Below are 20,922 nucleotides of genomic sequence, written 5' to 3' on the forward strand. Positions count from 1 at the left end.
GCGTTTTTCAATCTGCAGGGACGCCGAGCAGAGCGAACATCAGAGAGTACAAGATGTGTGTGGTTTTATTGATGGATTGCTATGATATGACATCTGCATCGGTGCAGTTCTTGTAATTGCAGTTTACTGGACCAATACACAGTTCGGTTTCTCATCCAATGCGTCTTCGCTGCGTCCAACTTCAGCCCTTATCACAGTGTGATAGTATATAACCCTACCCTGGGGGCTGAGCCCCCTAAAATGAAAATTCTAGAATCGCCCCTGGTGTTACTCATGTGCTCTGTTCAACATCATAGGACAATATGGTCCCGCTGTTGTCGGCGTGGGCTGTATGCTATCTCAGTGTGGGTTGGCGTCCAGTTTGTGAACCATTAAAGTCAATCTAGTGAAGATGAGTGCGTTTAGTGAGAGTTATAACTGCTAATCGCTGGTATGTATTATTTTGGTCCCTGTTTGTGGCTATTGATTTATTTTTAATAACATATTGTTACATGCTCAGCAGGTTGATCTGGTGGTCCAACCACTTTCTGAGGGATGAGAGGGTCGACTGCGCTGCTGTTTTGTCTCTGCAAATAACCTTGTGGGTCGCTTTGACTCCACCTCGGTACAACGGGGCTTCACGCCATGTACTGGTATTTTAGTTGACAACTCTGTTTTACGTCAACTCTTCCCTCTACTGAGGCGTTTAATGGCGAGTCACTTAGTCGATGTATTAGTTTTGTTTTTTATTTCTTTGTTGTTACTTGTCTTAGCACTCCTCTCTTTATTTTGTCTGATTTATATTGTGAGTATATTTCATTTAAATTGAGAGGAATTTCTGTTTTGGAATGTTTATTTGTTTTTGTATGTAATTATTTTCCCTGTTTTGTTTTGGTTTGTGAGTTTACTTTGGATATACTTGTGTTGGGTGGGTCGTCTTTGAGGGGGAGGAAATAATTGCTGTACCTATTGGGGTGGCTTTTACACTGTGTGCTGTGTTTGATGTGTACCTTCCACACGTGAGTTGTGTGGCTTGACACTGCTGTAGCTGGGTTATGTGTTATCTCCTCTTGCTCTTGAAAGGCCTGGCCATTTAAAGTATATGTTTTGTGTTTTGTCTATTTGATTTTGTGTTTAGTGACTGAAGATTTTATATTTTCTTTTGAGAAACTTAATCCTACACAACTGTAAAAATAAAGATTTATTTTGTTATTCTCGTGCCCTTGTCTCTTGCTCACCTTTAGGTAACGAACCTGTGTTGAATGTTGTGCCCCTAGTGGCCTTTTGTAGCGTTTTATAATTCTCAGACGTAGCATTGTCACACCCCTTCCCCGACCGCTCTGCTACAGTACACTTGCTCACTTAAAAGTAATTGGTACATGACCAGATGTTAGGGATCCATTGATGATTGTGAGGATGAAGGACAAAAGGTCTTGTGAGATGGTTTGGAGCATAGTGGAATGGTGTGGATCCAGTGGGCAGGGGTAGGATTGGAAGACTGGATGAGTTGCAAGATCTCACTGCTGCTATTGTTGAGAAATTTGACAATGAAGGAGTAGGGGAATCCTGGCTGTGAAATGTAGGTGCAGTCGGGGCAGAAGTGAAGGTCTGTCAGATTTTCTCAATCTTCTCAATGTAAAAAGAAGCCTTCTGAAATCAGGGAGGTTGAAGCAGTTGGAGCTGTAGTAGTGAAGAGAAGATGTTGTGGAGCTTATGAATGTCTTGTGCAAAAGCTTCAAGCATTTTCTTGTAGAAGGATGCCTTGGCAGAAGTCATGTCTGAAGAGAACTTGGACAGGAGCGTATGGTAAGAAGCAAGACCTGCATCGAGTTGTGATTTCTTCCACTTTCTCTCTGCTGATCTTAGTTCTTTTCAATTTATGCGCAACACATCTGATAGCCAAGAAGCAGAACAAGAAGTCTTACTCCTTTAGTTAAATTCCTATTATTATTATGTTTGTAAGAGATAGAGATGGGAAGGATGTACAACAGTTAAGGATGATTAAAGATTGAAAGGTACTGATAAGCAAGGAGAGTGTGCAGAGTAGATGGAAGGAGTATTTTGAAGAGTTGACAAATGTGGAAAATGAGAGGAAAAGAAGGTGGAGGAGGTAAATATTGTAAAGCAAGTTATAGGAACAATTAAAAAATGAGGTGAGGAAGCCTCAGAAGAGAAACCGCTAGAGGAGCTATGATACTGTGTGGCAGAGAAGTACATCAGAGTTGTTCAGGATATGTATGAGAGGAGTATGACAGCAGTGAGTGAGTTATTGTTTGGTATGGTGATGGACAGGTTGACAGATAAAGTCAGACAGCGATCGCCATGGACAATGATGTTTGCAGATGACATTGTGATCTGTAGTGAGAGTAGGGAGCAGGTAGAGGAACATGATGTTTTAGTTTCAGTCCACACACAGATTTTTCAAGTGTATGACACTGGAAACATCATCATGCCTTACTCTTTCACTTCAGCAGGAATTACACAGTGGCTGGAGCAGGTCTGAAGCCTGAATGACAGATGATGGATAGACAGTGATTATCAGTTAATAAGTTTATCAGTTCAGATTAAAAACAAGCAAAATCTTCATCAAATCTGAAAATCTGTTCTCTGAAAACTTCACATCTGCCCCCTTCCTCCTCTCACCAGAGTTCTTCTTCCAGACCATAATTCCAGCAACAATGGGAACGAGGGAACTACACCAACGATGATAACTATCGATCCTCCACCTGTTAAATCAACACAGAGTCTTTATTATCTGCTGCATCAGGAAATTAGATTTATTGTTTCTATGTGGAGTTGATCTGGACTTTTGGTACTTCTAGCACAAATTCCTTCTCCAAGCTGCTGTGTTGAATCACACAGGTGTAGTTGTGAAAAATAAGGCTACTAACCAACAGCACTACCACTGTATAATTTAATAAGGTTAAAAAGTTTTGTTTAATTCAAATATTAAGTTTTGGAAAGTTTTATGTCTTTTTTTGGGGGTGTGGAAAGTAGGGGCACCCCTATAGTAGTGGGTTGGAGATGTTAATCTTGCCTGTCTTCAAAACTTGAGAGCCCTGTTACAAGCTTCAGAAAGAGCAGCTATATCAATGATAACAAGGATCTGACAGGAAAATATTTATACAATGATTTTAAAGAGACTTGTGTCATCTTGTTAGTTACATTATATTTATCTTTTTCCAAGGTACTGACAAGGCCATCTGAGTATGACATCAAGATGTATCAAGTACGACAAGCTTTTTGAAGTACAGTGACAAAATGTTGTTAAAAAACACTCTTTTACTGTTGTGACGTGTGACTGAGAGACATATTTCACATATATGTGTTTTACTGTGATGAAGATCTAAAACAACAAAAAGAGAAACCTCTCAATAACACAACCACACCAGAGGGAATGGAATCAAACACAGAGAATTCGTGCAGATACAGGAACGGAAAAAGCAGAAAGAAATTCTGTACAAGTAAATAACTGGCCACTGGGTTTACGATAATGATTGTCCTCGATATGATTATAAGATATTATTAATAAGATAATAAGACACTAAAATAAAATAGAACATATATGCAATTTAGGGAAAATGTTGGAAAATTGCACTACGAGTATAAATAGATAAAATATAGAAAACACATTATATTTGCACTATGTATACCTCAATTGCACATTTCATACTTGCACTCTGTACATACATACATACACATTGTCTGAATGTTTATGTTTACTTCAACTGCACATTTCACAATTGCACATTTGTACATACAAATTGTATATATTGTATACTTTTCCATATGTATATTTCATGATTATTTAAACTGCACATTTCACACCTGTAAATGTGTACATACAATTTCATCTATACTACATATGTCATTCTGTTACACTGTGGAGATTATGTTACTAAAACAAATTCCTCGCATGTGAAAACATGCCTGGCAATAAAGCTGATTCTGATTCTGAAAAGGTTATATATGTTTAGACTCTTTCCTAACTGGACACTAGGGAGACATTCTGTCAGGATTTGTTTAACTGTGACATGTGCTTTTATTTTTGTTTTGTGTATCACGTTGCCCCGCCCCTAATTAATCATTTCCCTGCCTCTGCACACCTGTTCCTTGTGTTTCAATGATTGTTATCCCTATTTATACCGGCTATCTTGTGTCTGTATTTGTGTTCCCGTGGTTTGTTTTTCCTAGTGTTTCTAGCTTTTTCCTAGTGTCGCCCCCGCAACCCCCCAAATAAACCCCTTTTACGTTGTCCCTGCATTTGGGTCTTATTCTGCTCCTGTAAAGACACCCTGCTTCTCTGACAGTGTAGAGTGATTACAGTGATCTGCATGTGGTACAATGACTAGAATGATTATTATGAATATAAAATCTTATATAATATTTAAGTGGTAAATATTAAAAATAAAATGCTAAACACTATAATTATAATAATTTATTATTATTATTATTATTATTATTATTATTATTATTACTACTACTACTACTACTATTACAATTTATAGTTAAAAACCTGTTCTGTTTATTAATCACAGTCCTAAAATGTTAGAAACGGACAATGTTAAGTCAAAGCCAGATTTTTAATGTAGTTACAGTGTCAGTTAAGTTTAAATGTAAGTGCACACTTTCCCGTCTGTTTTTCTTCGAGTCAGAACTTTTCTTTGTAGCAGCTCACAGTCTCGTGATAAACATCCTCACAGATTTCTTTATTAATTTTTATTCACATTTCACTAGAAAATTGCACCACTTCAGGAACATGGATTTGATCACAAAATGTGTTTCTGGCAGTAAAAATTCTATCAACATTAGTAAAATTTACATTTAGTAACACTGCATGAAAATATTAAAAATAACCTTTTTGTTAAAGTTTTGTTGTTAATGTAAAGTTTAATCCGAAACTCTAGACACAATCATGGTCAATAGCTGCTCGTTAGACAAGATTACCTGTTTAGATAAGAGTTATGTACAAGCATATAGACTATACACAGAAAAAACGTATTCTAAAGAGAAGTGACAGATGGAGCTGAGTGTGAAGATAAGTAAAGTTTAAAACCAGATTTACTAATGAATAGAACAACAGAATGAAGTCTGGAGCACACAATACACACAGAGAAGAGCTGGATACCAGCTGAAATATCGCCAACATCACCCTCAGTGTAACAGAGTGTGTGTGTATGTGAGTGTGTGGTCCTCATCTCCATCTTCTGTGCCCTTTTCCACCGAGGCAGTTTGAGTGCTGGTTTGGAGCCTAATTTAGAACCAGTTCTTTCTTTTTCGAAAGCCAAAGCACCGGCTCTGAACCAGGAAAAGTGGTTCTTAAGTAGCACCAAAACGCTGCTGGTCTACACTTAAGAACCGCTTGCATCAGGGGCTGTAGGCGGGGCTACTGTTAGCGCATTTGATAATGTACCTTAAGTATACTAATGTTTAATACACTTTTACTTTACCACAATATGATACGTTATCAGCACACTTGATAGTAAGTAGCTACATGGGCTAACTTTAGGTTAGAGCTAACTTTTTTTGTGTTAATGATAAAATAATGTTACAGTATTTTTCAAAATAATAGCAGTACAATGTGACTAACCAGAATAATCCAGTTTTTTAGTATATTTTTTATTGCTACATTGCAAACAAGTTACCAGAAGGTGCAGTAGATGCTCAGAAAACAAACAAGACCCTGCATTTATGATATGCACGCTCTTAAGGCTGTGCAATTGTTCAATTAGTTGAAAGGGGTGTGTTAAAAAAATAGCAGAGTGGCTTTCAATCACTGAGGTCATCAATTTTGTGAAAAAACAGGTGTGAATCAGGTGGAAGGATGAAGATATTTAAGGATGAAGCCAGCACTTGTTGAACATGCATTTGAAAGCCTGAGGAAAATGGGTTGTTCAAGACATTGTTCAGAAGAACAGCGTACTTTGATTAAAAAGTTGATTTTTAGAGGGGAAAACCTATAAAGAGGTGCAAAAAATTATCGGCTGTGAAGATAAAATTATCTCCAATGCCTTAAAATGGAGAGCAAAACCAGAGACACATGGAAGAAAATGGAAGAAAACCATCAAAATGGATAACCAGAATGGCAAAGGCTCAGCCAATGATCAGCTCCAGGAGGATCAAAAACAGTCTGGAGTTACCTGTAAGTACTGTGACAGAAGAGAAGACGTCTGTGCAAAGCTAATCTATTTTCAAGAATCCCCGGCAAAGTCCCTCTGTTAAAAAAAAAAGACGTGCAGAAGAGGTTTCAATTTGCCAAGGAACACATCAACTGGCCTAAAGAGAAATAATGGAACATTTTGTGGACTGATCAGAGTAAAACTGTTCTTTTTGGGTCCAAGGGCCACAGACAGTTTGTGAGACGACCCCCAAACTCTGAATTCAAGCCACAGTACACAGTGAAGACAGTGAAGCATGGTGGTACAAGCATCATGATATGGGCATGTTTCTCCTACTATGGTGTTGGGCCTATTTATCACATACCAGGGATCATGGATCAGTTTGCATACGTTAGAATACTTGAAGAGGTCATGTTGCTTTATACTGAAGAGGACATAGCCTTGAAACGGTTGTTTCAACAAGACAATGGTTATTTCAACAAGACAATGACCCCAAACACACTAGTAAACGAGCAAAGTCTTGGTTCCAAACCAACAAAATTAAATGTTATGGAGTGGCCAGCCCAATCCCCAGACCTTAATCCAATCGAGAACTTGTGGGGTGATATCAAAAATGTTGTTTCTGAAGCAAAACCAAGAAATGTAAATGAATTGTGGAATGTTGTTAAAAAATCATGGAGTGGAATAACAGCTGAGAGGTGCCACAAGTTGGTTGACTCCATGCCAAACAGATGTGAAGCAGTTTTAAAAAACTTTGGCCATACAACTAAATATTAATTTAGTGATTCACAGGATTGCTAAATCCTAGAAACAAAAATGTTTGTACAAAATAGTTTTGAGTTGTACAGTCAACGGCAGACACTGCTTTTTTTTAAACACACCCCTTTCAACTAATTGCCTAATTGCACAGCCTTAAGAGCGTGCATATCATGAATGCTGGGTCTTGTTTGTTTTCCGAGAATCTACTGCACCTACTGGTAACTTGTTTGCCACGTAGCAATAAAAAAATGGATTAACCTGGATTATTCTGGTTAGTCAGATTGTACTGCTATTATTTTGAACAATACTGTATGTACTTTCTCAATTACAACCTCCGTTTATACAGATTACATGGAGCTGCATGTACACGTTGGATTGCCGCGTTTGGACATTAATGTAGGTTCACAAAGCCATGAGCATTAACAGTAAAGCAACATCCACCACTGATGATGTTGTGTTTGCTGCTGCTGCACTAACATTGCTGGGACGTAACACGTATACAGTGATGTCAGACTGGGCTCTGTGACGGCTCTCTAGCCGATGGAAAGGCAAACCGGTTCTTAGAAGGTTCGCCAGTGGAACCATCTTTGAACCAGCACCAGCACTAGCTCTGAACCAGCACCCGGTTGATTTTGGTGGAAAAGGGGCACTGGTGTCTCCTAGAAAAACAGAGAGAAAGAAACAGGATCAGCTCTGAGCTGAGATATAATGTGAGCTCAGTCTTTTCTGCTGGAGTTTCAGTCCACACACAGATTTTTCTTCCATATGACACTGTAAACATCATCATGTCTTACTCTCTCACTTCAGCAGGAAGACACACAGTCACGCATTAAGAATTGGTGGAGGAAGACTCTTCAGAGGCTGGAGCACGTTTGAAGCCTGAAACACAGATGATGGACAGACAGTTATTTATCAGTTTATCAGTTCAGATTAAAAACAAGTAAAATCTTCATCAAATCTCCTTCAAGAATTAGAAAGTGTAAATCTGTTCTGTGAAAACTTCACATCTGCCTCCTTCCTCCTCTCACCAGAGTTCTTCTTCTTCCAGAACATAAATCCAGCAACAACGAGAACAATGAGAGCCACAACTACACCAATGATGATAACCATCGATCCTCCACCTGTTAAATCAGCATAGAGTCTTTATTATCTGCTGCAGCAGGAAATCAGATTGTTTCTACTGTATGAGGAGTTGATCAGGACCTTTTGGTACTTCTAGCACTAACTCCTTCTCCAAGCTGCTGTGCTGAATCACACAGGTGTAGGTGTGTTTCTGCAGCTCCTCAGCTGGGACTTTCAGAAAGCTTCTCTTCTGGAAGCTTCCATCCTGGTTGGGTAACGTCTCTCTGAGCTCCACGTCCTCATGCACCTCCTCTCCATCCTTCCTCCAAAAGATCATCACCTCTTTGGGGAAAAAACCTGTAGTGTGACACACCACCTCTGGAGAAGGCGAGTGTTTCTGGAACATTGACACTGTAGGACGAACTGCAAGGACACAGAGACAGAAATATTAAAGTTCTCTTCTGTTCTTCATGTCTAAACTCCTTATGTGATCAAGAATTTCTGGCTACTAAGATGTAAAAGAGTTTTTATAAGCTTTTAATGTTTTCAAACAATTTAGAGAATATAAATAATCAGACCACATGAGAAGAGAGACTGTGTGTGTGTGTGTGTGTGTGTGTGTGTGTGTGTGTGTGTGTGTGTGTGTGTGTGTGTAGTTACAGTAACAAATCCCACTTTACCTTTCCTCTCCAGAGTCTCTGTTCACATGAGAAGAGATACCGTGTGTATGTGTGTGTGTGTGTGTATAACAGTAACAGATCACGGTCTTTACCTTTCCTCTCCAGAGTCTCTTTGCCGTAAGACACATACTGCTTTAACCAATCAATACAGTCAATCTCCAGGAAGTTCTTCATCTCATTATTGTTACCAGGTTCAGTATTCCTCCTGTTCTTGGTGATCACAGCTTGTGGTTTAGCTGCAGTCCATGTGAGAGTTTTCGGGTCAAAACTGAGAAAATCTTCTCCGTCATAACCATACTGTCTGTATCCTCTAACAGTCCCATCATCATCAAGCTCACATCCAACCATCCTCTGCACTGTGTGAACTCCTGCGCACGCACACACACGCACACACACACACTCAGATGTGAGTGTGATGAAATTCCACACTTCTCAGTGAATTCATCAGACACACATTTACATCTCATTTACAATGAATTTCAACTTCATTTCTATGAATCGCTTTATTTTCAGTGTGATTTTCTCTCATATTAAAGACAGAAGATTTAAACCTTCACTCTGTGTGTATGTGTGTTTACCTGTAGTCTGATTAAAGACCTGCATTTGTGTAAACACATGGGCTTTGTAGGCCTCCTGATGCTCCTTTGCAATTCGTGTGATTCTGTTCCAGTGATCTGGATGATCAGAATGAATCCACTCTGTCTTTATGACTTCTCTCCTTTCACTGTCATAACAGCCAAACTGCTGCCCATCCACCTGACCCACAGCAGTGAATTCTGGGAAGTTTATTCCAGGTGTAACTGCAGTGTAGAAATACTGCAGCGAGTGTGTGACTGTAAAAGTGTAAAAAAAAACACATTAACATTACATCACTAACTCAACATACACTATAAATACTGTAAAGATCAAAAAATAAAATTTATATTCAATAATAATAATAATAAAACTCACATCTCAACACTAAAATAACTATAAATAATAATAATAATAATAATAATAATAATAATAATAATAATAATAACAATAATAATAGTGTATTTCTGTTTTACTTGGTGAGAGATTTATTTATTTATTAACTGTATTATTTATTTGTAAGTTTGTCAGATTTGCCCTTATCACAGCTTTATCATTAAACTTTATTATTAGAGAGTAAATAAATGTAAACATTACAGAACTCACCTGCTGATGAAAGATGAAGAGAAAATGTGAAGAAGATCAGAGTCTTCATCACTGTGCTGCGGGGCGACATCTCTCACTGTCTGAGCACTAAAACACTAAACAAACTGAACACACACTAATCTCTTACTTGCACATTCAATCAGCAGACCTAACTCCATTTTTCTTTGTTTAACTTAATTCTATCTCTGTTTAACTCCGATTTAACTTTAGTTAAAGAGAAATATACAGGTTTTCAAAGAGCTCTTGTAGTGGAACGCCTGTACTATATCCCCGGAAGGACGGAGATGTCAGATTTCCGACCAATCAGAGTTCAGAACTCTGAACCCACCAATCACCAGTTTCTGGGGAGATCTGAGGAGTGCAAAAGTAAAAGTATCAGATAAATGAGGAAGAAAGATTGTATGATCATCATAACAGTCAAGGCTGACAACTCTCACGCATTCAGCGTGAGACTCACGCCATTGTCCCAATTCTCACGCTCTCACGCCACACCCACATATTCTCACGCAGACTCTTGCAGCAGTGAGGGGAAAAAAAATCGCGCAAAAGCAAAAAGGGGGGGCAATAAATATAACATTTCTCATGAGCAATTTTTGAAAGGGGGCAAAAATAATACAGTCAAGCTGTACTTATAAAGATATGTCCCCACAGTGAAAAACTTTGCTTTTATCATTATTATTGTAGCATGGAGACTGCGTCATTATGGTTATTTTCAAAGTTTTTCTCGACGGCTTTGGCGTGTTAGTTGCAGTGCACTATGCAACAAGCTATTGTAAACAAGCTAACGTTAAAGGCAGGGTCTCCGATTTTTGAGAAATGCTTCAGAAAACTGAGTCGGGCCGAATAATAAACAAAAATTGAAACAAACGTGTAGCCAATCATAGATATATACACTAGATGTCGCCCATAGATATATATCTATGGTAGCCAATGAGCAGAAAGGGGCGTGTCTTGTCGATATGGGTGGAGAGAGTGTTCAGTGCGCATGTGTGACATTAGTAGAAAGCAGTTTTAACATTGACATGGAGGACAAAAACAAAGAAAGAAAGCAAAGAAAGGCTTACGATAAGGCAAAAAGTAGGACACGTGTTAATATAGGATCAGCTTTCCAGCGCTGGAGAGAACTGCGGGAATCTGGCCTCATATTCACAGATTGGAGTTTGCAGAGTCAATAACTCCTGAGCTAAACACTGTTACTACACAAATAACACCTCCTTTCTATCGTAGTAATGTAGAGAGGCAGCTACAACCACGTTTTTGTAGTAACAGTGTTTAGCTCAGGAGTTACTGACTCTGGGAAATTTAACTTTACTTAAGACGCCGAGGCGCTTTTTTCCTTCTCGATAGGTGAGTAACGTTGGTTTTGCTTTGTTACACAGAACTTATATATGCCATTCTTTGCATGTTTATGCTTGTGTGTCATTTTTGCTTGTCTGTTTATCTGCAATCGTATTTTTCTTCCCTTCAGCTATGATAAAGACACATTTCTGTCCATTTGTTGCCTGGGTTACATATGTGTGGGCGGAGCTATCATTACAAGGGTGGGGCCCATTTGGGTTAGGGGTGTGTTTGTTTTGGTGATTTCAAAGGTCGACATTGGCTTTCAAAAATCGGAGACCCTGCCTTTAAAACCACTTCTTTTCTACACTAAACCTCCCAGGAGAGTATGTTGCCCGCCTCCCCACTCCCCAATTAAAATGACTTCACTTTTTGCCCAGTTGACTTTAGCAGATAGAATCTGAAAATCATTTAAAATAACATTTAAAACATTCACAAAATTTTGTGCAGTTATCATAATGATTAAGTCATCTGCATATGCTGAGAGGCATATAGGGACATTAGTGTGAAATATAAAAAAACAGTAAGATTCTTATCAGTTTACAGAAAAGAGGTTCAAACGCAATGGTATACAACATGCCTGATAGAGAACAACCTTGTCATATATCTCTGTACACTTTAAAAGGGGCATATAAACCACCATTAACACTCAATTTCACTGTACAACACCTTGATCATGGCTTTAGAACCTGAGTTGAACCCAAAGGTTTCCAGCACCTTTCACAAATATTCATGCTCAACCCGGACAAATGCCTTTTCCTGATCTAGAAAAATCAGACCAGTCTTTAAGCCCAATAGTCTGGAGATGTCCAAAATGTCACGAATTAGATACACATTGTAAAATATGGACCTATCAGGCACACAGTATATCTGGTCCTGGTGAATGATCTGCTCCATAACCTTAGTTAGTCTTGAGGCTAACGCTTTTGAGAGCAGCTTACAGTCAGTGCACAGTAGCGATACTGGGCGCCAGTTCCTCAAATCCATCAGATCTCCTTTTTTCGGCGGTAGTGTCAGGACGGCCCTCCTGCAGCTCAAAGGGAGTTCACCTCTCCTCATGCTGTCCCTTAGGACGTCCAGGGGTGCCAAGAAAAGGGGTGAACATCATCAATAATACTAATACAGTGTAGGATAGTAATACAGATCTCTTACTTATTTAAAACTAACTTTATATTTTTAAATACATCTGATTATCCTCCCTATTATTATTATTGTTATTGACAAACATTCTTTTCTGTTCTGATAAACACACGCCAAGCCCAGGATCACAATTGCAATCACTATTACAGTAGCCCACTGCAGTGTGTATGTGTCTGTGTGAAAAATCATTTTACAACTGTTTCTATAAAATAACATTCACAAAACACAAAGAGGAGCATGAGTGAGCAACAGGAGCTTCTTCTGCCCAGTGAAGAGCTTCTACAGAAGCACAAGTTTATCTAACAGCATGATTGTTACACATTTTATGTAACTCATACACTAGTCTAGTAAACATAAAATCACAGGGTCACTGTGATGTGTGAGGGGGACCAAATAAGTCATATTTACACCATATAAAGCCTGATGGAGCAGTAAATACTTCACAGAGACAAACATGACTGTATTACACATTAAGCACATTCAACAGAGGCTCTGAATTCTCTTATTAACCAGATAGTTTAAGTCCAAGTCTTTAATAATCTTTAGACACTTTATGCTAAAGAGTGTATAAGGACAAAACTGTGAGAGTTCTCAGGGCTGGTACAGTGAAGCTTGATTATTTATACTACTATTAACATTAATCATTTTATTATCATTATTAAAATCAAATATAAAGTAAAATTTTATTTGCCACATACATAATCTTACCCAGTATGAAAGTGAAAGGTAGTGAAAGGTTTTTTACGACTGTCCTTGATATATATATATATAAAAAATAGATCTAATGTAAGAATAAAAATAATATACAACTAAGAGATGCTAAAATAAAGTAGAACATATAGGGTATTTATGGAAAGTATTGGAAAATTGCACTAGGAGAATAAATAGATAAAATATAGAAACGGTAATATATGTTTGGATTATTCCCTAACTGGACACTAGGGGGACATTCTGTCAGGATTTGCTTATCTGTGATGTGCTTATATTTTTGTTTTGTGTATCACGTGTTGCCCCTAATTAATCCTTTCCCGTCTCTGCACACCTAGAATCTTATATTATGGTTAAATGGTAAATATTAAATATTGATTAAATATAAAATGCTAAACATAATATTAATAATACAACAAAAACGACAACAAAAATTATTATTATTATTATCATACCCATCTGAAAGAAGTATAAAATATAATGAAATATAAAACATGCAGCATTTATATAAATGTTTGTCTGATGATTTCTTCCTCTGGCCCTGTCTCAAAAATGGCACAATAATCCACTCAGTTCAGCTTCAAAAGTCCCAACAAAAACCACATTAAAACCTTTCTGTTAAAAATAAACATTGTTAATAAACAGGATTCATGAAGCATGTTTATTACACAATACAGCATTGTATACAACAATAAAGGTGATTATAATATACAGAAATTAAAAGGTTGAAGAACCACAAATCATAGTTAAGAACCGGTTCTGTTTATTAATCACGAGTCCTAAAATGTTAGCAACGGACAACATTAAGTCAAAGCCAGATTTTTTAATGTAGTTACAGGCAGTTAAAGGTTTCACATGACTTGGAACACGTTCAAAATGGCAGCCAGGATGCTACACACTATCTAGGCATTCAAGGTAGAAAACAAGTACGCAGGTTGTACCAAAACCAACAGTCGTACCTACACGTAGCAGGAAGTTCAAATGTCAGTGCACACTTTCCTGTCTTTTCTTCTTTGAATCAGAACATTTTACTTTGTAGCAGCTCACAGCATCGTGATAAACATCCTCACTGATTTTGTTTTTAAATTTTATTCACATTTCATTAGAAAATTGCAATAATGCAGGTTTTGGATTTGATCACAAAATGTGTGTTTAGGGCAGTAAAAATTCTATCAACAATAGTAAAATTTACTTTCAGTAACACTGTGTAACCTATTAAAAATAACCTTTTTTGTTAAAGTTTTGTTGTTAATGTAAAGGTTAGTCGAAGCTCCTTATATGAGGGGGTCCTCATCTCCATCACCTTTTGTCTCCTAGAAAAACAGAGCGAAAGAAACAGGATCAGGTCTGAGCTGAACTTTAATGTAAGCTCAGTCTTTTCTGCTGGAGTTTCAGTCCACACACAGATTTTTCTTCCATATGACACTGTAAACATCATCATGTCTTACTCTCTCACTTCAGCAGGAAGACACACAGTCACGCTTTAAGAGTTGGTGGAGGAAGACTCTTCAGAGGCTGGAGCATGTTTGAAGCCTGAAACACAGATGATGGACAGACAATTATTTATCAGTTTATCAGTTCAGATTAAAAACAAGTAAAATCTTCATCAAATCTCCTTCAAGAATTAGAAAGTGTAAATCTGTTCTGTGAAAACTTCACATCTGCCTCCTTCCTCCTCTCACCAGAGTTCTTCTTCCAGACCATAATTCCTGCAGCAACGGCACCAAGAACAATGAGAGCCACAATTACACCAATGATGATAACCATCGATCCTCCACCTGTTAAATGAGCACAGAGTCTTTATTATCTGCTGCAGCAGGAAATCAGATTTATTGTTTGTACTGTATGTGGAGTTGATCAGGACCTTTTGGTACTTCTAGCACTAACTCCTTCTCCAAGCTGTTGTGCTGAATCACACAGGTGTAGGTGTGTTTCTGCAGCTCCTCAGCTGGGACTTTCAGAAAGCTTCTCTTCTGGAAGCTTCCATCCTGGTTGGGTAACGTCTCTCTGAGCTCCACGTCCTCATGCACGTCCTCTCTGTCCTTCCTCCAGGACATCGTCACTGCTTTAGTGACACACCACCTCTGGAGAAGGCGAGTGTTTCTGGAACACTGACATTGTAGGAGGATCTGCAAAGACACAGAGACAGAAATATTAAAGTTCTCTTCTGTTCTTCATGTCTAAACTCCTCATGTGATCAAGAATTTCTGCCTACTAAGATGTAAAAGAGTTTTTATAAGCTTTTAATGTTTTATACAATATACAAATTTTTCATTTAAAGCAGGGGTGTCAAACTCTGAGATCATATCAAATGTGCATTACAGCTGGCTAGCCGCATGCTCATGATGTGTAGTCACGAACAGCAAGCGCCCCTCACTCTGTTGACAGTCGTTAACAACCATCCTACAGTCACATCGGGCAAGTTAATTCCACCCTTCACAAAAATGGTCAAACGAAAGATGGACAATAGGAGCTTTCAAGACAGGACGGAGGCAGATTAGCTGTTCACGAATATAAAGGACAGACCTGTTTGTCTTGTGTGCAAAAGTTTAGAGCTTTGGGTCTTTGAGAGTTCATTTAGTGAGGCTTGGGGAGAAAAATGTATGTGATACCTCATTGTGTTAGGTTTTCTGTACACTTTATGGCCAAAAGTTTGCGCACACCTGACCCGGAAAGGTTTTCCACTAGATACTGGAGTGTGGCTGTGGGGATTTGTGCTCATTCAGCTACTGTACAAGAGCATTAATGAGATCAGAAGTTAATTGACATGTTGGTGTTGTAGCTTAGGTGTTAATGATAGAGAGTTTGTCAAAAGTGTATGGTCAAAGTTTGCGAAATCATGTGCCCAGATAAAAGGCAAGAATCAATGTGATCAATGTGCAGAACAATGTGCAGAGTAAATCAGAGTGTAATGTTTTCTTTATGCACTTTTTCTACTCCAAGGCGTGAACTGTTAATAGTCGAAAAGTTGGATTTTCATTGAAAGAAATTATTATTTTTGGTTGTTTTGTTGTTGCTTTAGAAAAAGATCCACTTCAAAAAGGAACTTAAAATGATCAAGTGAGAGGCATAATTTATTTTATTTATTTAAATAAGAAATGAACACCACTGATGTGTCTTTTATTTCAAATTTTGTAATGTGTTTGTAATATCAAGCTCTGGTTGTTCCAAATCCTGTATTAAAGTAAAACTAAAGTTTGTTTCCATATGAAAAAGGTTGAACATTACATATCAATTGCAGTTAATTTTCCAATAAATATTCAGTTTTGCCCGTGACTTTATCTCAGTTTTATATTTTGGCCCACTGTGAATTTGAGTTTGACACCCCTGATCTAGAGATTTAAATAATCAGATCACATAAAAACATGTGCCATAAAACATGTACTGCTTTAACCAATCAATACACTCAATCTGAAATGTTCTTCCACTAATTATTGTTAACAGACTCATTATCCCTCTTGTTCTTGGTCATCACAGCTTGTGGTTTAGCTGCAGTCCGTGTGATTTCATAGTCAAAACTGATGAAATCTTCTCCATCATAACCAAACTGATTGTATCCTCTAACAGTCCCATCATCAGCCAATACAATATTTAACTGACTATATAATACAACCACACCCCCAGTGTCACCCATATGAGGATGGGTTCCCCCTTGAGTCCGGTTCCTCTCAAGGTTTCTTCCTTTACCAATTTAAGGGAGTTTTTCCTTGCCACTGCTGCCTGAGTCACCTCAGACTTGCTCATAGGGGAATAAATATATACACATTGTGAACTATATATATCTAATAATAATCTAGAATTTTTATTCTGTTAATTCTTATTTCTTTTATTATTCGTTAATTCCTTTATCATTAATTATGTTTACCTTCTGCTCTATGTTTATGTTCTGTAAAGCTGCTTTGAGACAATGTCTATTGTAAAAAGCGCTATACAAATAAACTTGAATTGAATTGAATTGAATCATCATGGAGTTCACAGCCAAACATCAGCTGCACCGTGTGAACTCCTATGCACGCACGCACACACACACACACACACACACACACACACACACACACACACACACACACACACACACACACACACACACACACACACACACACACACACACACACACACGCACTTTTATATATTTCCCACTCAAACACCAAACTTTATTAATCATTGAGTTTTTCATCATTCACACATTTATATCTCATTTACACTGAATTTCTATTTCATTTCTATCTCATTTCTCTTCAACTCTTTATTTTCAGTGTGATTTTGTCTCATATTAAAGACAGAAGATTTACTTCTTTATCATTACACTGATTAAGAGTGAGGAGTTTAGAAAGTGACACACCTTCACTCTCTGTGTATGTGTGTTTACCTGTAGTCTGATTAAAGATCTGCATTAGTGTAACCACACTGGCTTTGTAGACCTCCTGATGTTCCCTCATAATCTGTCTGATCCTGTTCCAGTGATCTAGATCATCAATATGTGTCCACTCCATCTTTATGATTTCTCTCCTTTCGCTGTCATAGCAGCCAACCTGCTGTCCATCCACCTGACCCACAGCAGTGAATTCTGGGAAATTTGTTCCAGGTGTAACTGCAGTGTAGAAATACTGCAGCGAGTGTGTGACTGTAAAAGTGTAAATACACACATTAACACTACATCACTAACTCAACACACTCTGGAAATACTGTAAAGATGAAACATAGACATTCAGCTGTGCAATAAAATCTTTCATGAACTTTATATTCAAAAATAATAATAATAATAAAAAATCACCTCAAAATTAAATATTAAAAGATTATTTACTACCATTACTACTACTACTACTACTACTACTACTACTACTACTAATAATAATAATAATAATAATAATAATAAGTGTATATTTCTGTTTTACTTGGTGAGAGATTTATTTATTAACTGTATTATATATGTTTAACTTTGTCAGATTTGCCCTTATCACAGCTTTATCGTTAAACTTTATTATTATTCAATTCAATTCAAGCTTATTTGTATAGCGCTTTTTACAATAGACATTGTCTCAAAGCAGCTTTAAAGAACATAAACATAGAGCAGAAGGTAAACATGATTAATGATAAAGGAAATAACGAATAATAAAAGTAAAAGAATTGACAGAATAAAAAATTCTAGATTATTATTAGATATAAATAGTTCACGATCTGTATGTATTTATCCCCCTATGAGCAAGTCTGAGGTGACTCAGGCAGCAGTGGCAAGGAAAAACTCCCTTAAATTGGTAAAAAAAACCTTGAGAGGAGGAAGACTATTCCAAAGTTTGGGAGCTAAATAAGAAAACGCTCAACCACCTTTAGTAGACTTAGATATTCTGGGAACTACCAGAAGTCCTGAGTTTTGTGATCTCAGAGAGCGTGAAGGATTGTAACGTGTTAGAAGACTAGTTAGATACATGGGAGCTAAACCATTAAGAGCCTTGTACGTACGTAGCAGCAGTTTGTAATCAATTCTAAACTTAACAGGTAGCCAGTGTAGAGATGATAAAATGGCAGCTGCATTTTGGACTAACTGTAACCTATTTATTAAAGATGCAGGACAACCACCTAGTAATGCATTACAATAGTCCAGTCTAGAGGTCAAGAATGCATGAACTAGCTTCTCAGCATCAGATACAGACAGGATGTTTCTCAGCTTGGCAATATTTCTAAGGTGGAAGAAGGCTGTTTTGGTGATATGGTTTTTAAAAGACAAGTTGCTGTCTAATATAACACCCAGGTCTTTCACTGTCGAGCTATTAGTAATAGTACATCCCTCTAAATGGAAGTTAAGTTGTGAGAGTTTCTGTGCACTGGTTTTTGGACCTATAAGTAGTATTTCCTTCTTATCAGAGTTTAACAACAGAAAATTGCAGCTCATCCAGTCTTTTATCTCTCTAAGGCATTGAGCTAATTTGGACACTGTGGCTATTTCATCTGGTTTTGATGAGATATATAACTGTGTGTCGTCAGCATAGCAGTGGAAACTAATCCCATGTCTTCTAATAATGTTCCCTAATGGAAGCATGTATATCGAGAAAAGCAGAGGTCCTAGAACTGATCCTTGAGGGACCCCATAATTAACTGGTAATAAACTGGAGGATTCACCATTTAATTCTACAAAATGGTATCGATCAGACAGGTAGGATCTAAACCAACTTAAAGCCTGTCCATGAATACCTGTGTAATTTTGTAAGCGATCTAGAAGAATGTTATGGTCTATAGTGTTGAATGCAGCACTAAGGTCAAGTAGAACTAATAAGGACATACAGTCTTGGTCCGAAGCTAAGAACAAGTCATTTGTAACTTTAACAAGTGCAGTTTCTGTGCTATGATGGGGCCTGAAACCTGACTGAAACTCTTCAAGGATGTTGCTCTCCTGTAAGAAGGAGCTTAGTTGAACAGACACAGCCTTTTCGAGTATTTTAGACATAAACGGGAGGTGTGAGATAGGTCTGTAATTTGATAGTTCATTTGGGTCTAAGTTAGGTTTTTTGATGAGTGGCCTAATAACTGCCAACTTAAAAGACTTCGGGACGTAACCTAAAGATAACGAGGAGTTAATGATATTAAGAAGAGGCTCACCAGCTTTATGTAACACTTCTTTCAGTAGTTTAGGTGGGATGGGGTCTAGTGAGCATGTTGTTGATTTAGCTGTAGTAATAAGTTTATCCAACTCTTCCTGTCCTGTACATGTAAAGCTCTGTAAAGCCTTAGGTGAGATTGTGTCACTAGTTGCTGTCATATGTTGAGCGTCACCTATTTTATTCCTGATACTTTCGATTTTATCAGTGAAGAATCTCATAAAATGTTCACTACTGAACTGTGGTGAAATAGTGTGCTCAGATTTCTGTTTTTTTTTTTTTGTTAAACTAGCCACTGTGCTAAATAAAAACCTGGGATTGTTCTGGTTATTTTCTATGAGTTTGCTCAGGTGCTCAGCCCTAGCAGCTTTTAGAGTCTGTCTGTAGCTGGACATACTGTCCTTATATGTAATTCTAAAAACCTCTAATTTAGTTTTTCTCCATTTCCATTCGAGGTTACGGGTCTCCCTCTTGAGGGTATGAGTATAACTATTATACCACGGTGCAAGTGTTTTATCTCTAATCTTCTGTAATCTGACTGGGGCAAAGGTGTCTAATGTGCTAGTGAATATAGCGTCTATGCTGTTAGTCATTGCATCAAGGTCGTTTGAGTTTGAGGGTACAGTAATAAGTCCAGACAGATCAGGCAGGTTATTTGTGAATCTGTCTTTAGTAGTCGGAATAATAGTTCTATTAGAGAGTAAATAAATGTAGTAAAGACAGTAAACACTACAGAACTCACCTGCTGATGAAAGATGAAGAGAAAATATGAAGATCAGAGTCTTCATCACTGTGCTGCAGATCTCTCACTGTCTGATCACTAAAACACTAAACACACACTAAATACACACTGAACACACTAATCTATTATTTACACTTTCAATCTGCAGACTCAACTCCATTCTAACTCTGTTTAACTTTAGTTTAACTTAACTATACAAGTTTTCCAAGAGATCTCGTAGTGGAACTGCAGTTTTTCCCCAGAAGGACGGAGGTGTCAGATTACTGACCAATCAGAACTCAGAATTCAGAATCCATCAATTGATTAATTTAAATATTCTTTGTCTTTGTCATGATAATATGCATATAAAACTGCTATAATATAATATATATAAAAGATTTAAAAAAAGAAAATATTTAAAACAGGACAAGCATTATAAGAAAACTGGGTAGATCTTTAAGGTCTTGGCATATAACAGTAATTGTTTTAACATTTGTTTACGTCGAATGGTTTTTAAACGTTAATTATTTTCTTAGAAGATTGAATCACATTTCAAATGTACATTTATTGGATATTATACTTTTGTGTAGCCCTTAGAAATCATTAGCTGCTTATTTTAACCTTGTCATTAAAATGCTCCTGC

The 20,922-nt window shown here is 37.5% G+C and overlaps 2 protein-coding genes across 2 annotated transcripts; both read right to left on the reverse strand.

The window, feature by feature from the left end:
• Positions 1–4,683: 4,683 nt before the first annotated feature.
• On the reverse strand, positions 4,684–10,050 carry LOC113647470 (BOLA class I histocompatibility antigen, alpha chain BL3-7-like). The gene is made up of 5 exons (XM_027154199.2): positions 9,779–10,050; positions 9,178–9,432; positions 8,692–8,967; positions 8,061–8,342; positions 4,684–7,978 (listed from the first exon to the last, which is right to left on the reverse strand). The coding sequence occupies exons 1-5, from the start codon at positions 9,846–9,848 to the stop codon at positions 7,821–7,823; spliced, it is 1,041 nt and encodes a 346-aa protein (XP_027010000.2). The 5' UTR covers positions 9,849–10,050; the 3' UTR covers positions 4,684–7,820.
• Positions 10,051–14,958: 4,908 nt separating this feature from the next.
• On the reverse strand, positions 14,959–20,601 carry LOC125145507 (H-2 class I histocompatibility antigen, Q9 alpha chain-like). Its single transcript, XM_047818604.1, has 3 exons — positions 20,301–20,601; positions 17,335–17,589; positions 14,959–15,093 (listed from the first exon to the last, which is right to left on the reverse strand). The coding sequence occupies exons 1-3, from the start codon at positions 20,344–20,346 to the stop codon at positions 15,032–15,034; spliced, it is 363 nt and encodes a 120-aa protein (XP_047674560.1). The 5' UTR covers positions 20,347–20,601; the 3' UTR covers positions 14,959–15,031.
• Positions 20,602–20,922: the final 321 nt, after the last annotated feature.

The sequence above is a fragment of the Tachysurus fulvidraco genome, chromosome 9 (assembly GCF_022655615.1).
Source record: "Tachysurus fulvidraco isolate hzauxx_2018 chromosome 9, HZAU_PFXX_2.0, whole genome shotgun sequence".
Classification (NCBI taxonomy): domain Eukaryota; kingdom Metazoa; phylum Chordata; class Actinopteri; order Siluriformes; family Bagridae; genus Tachysurus; species Tachysurus fulvidraco.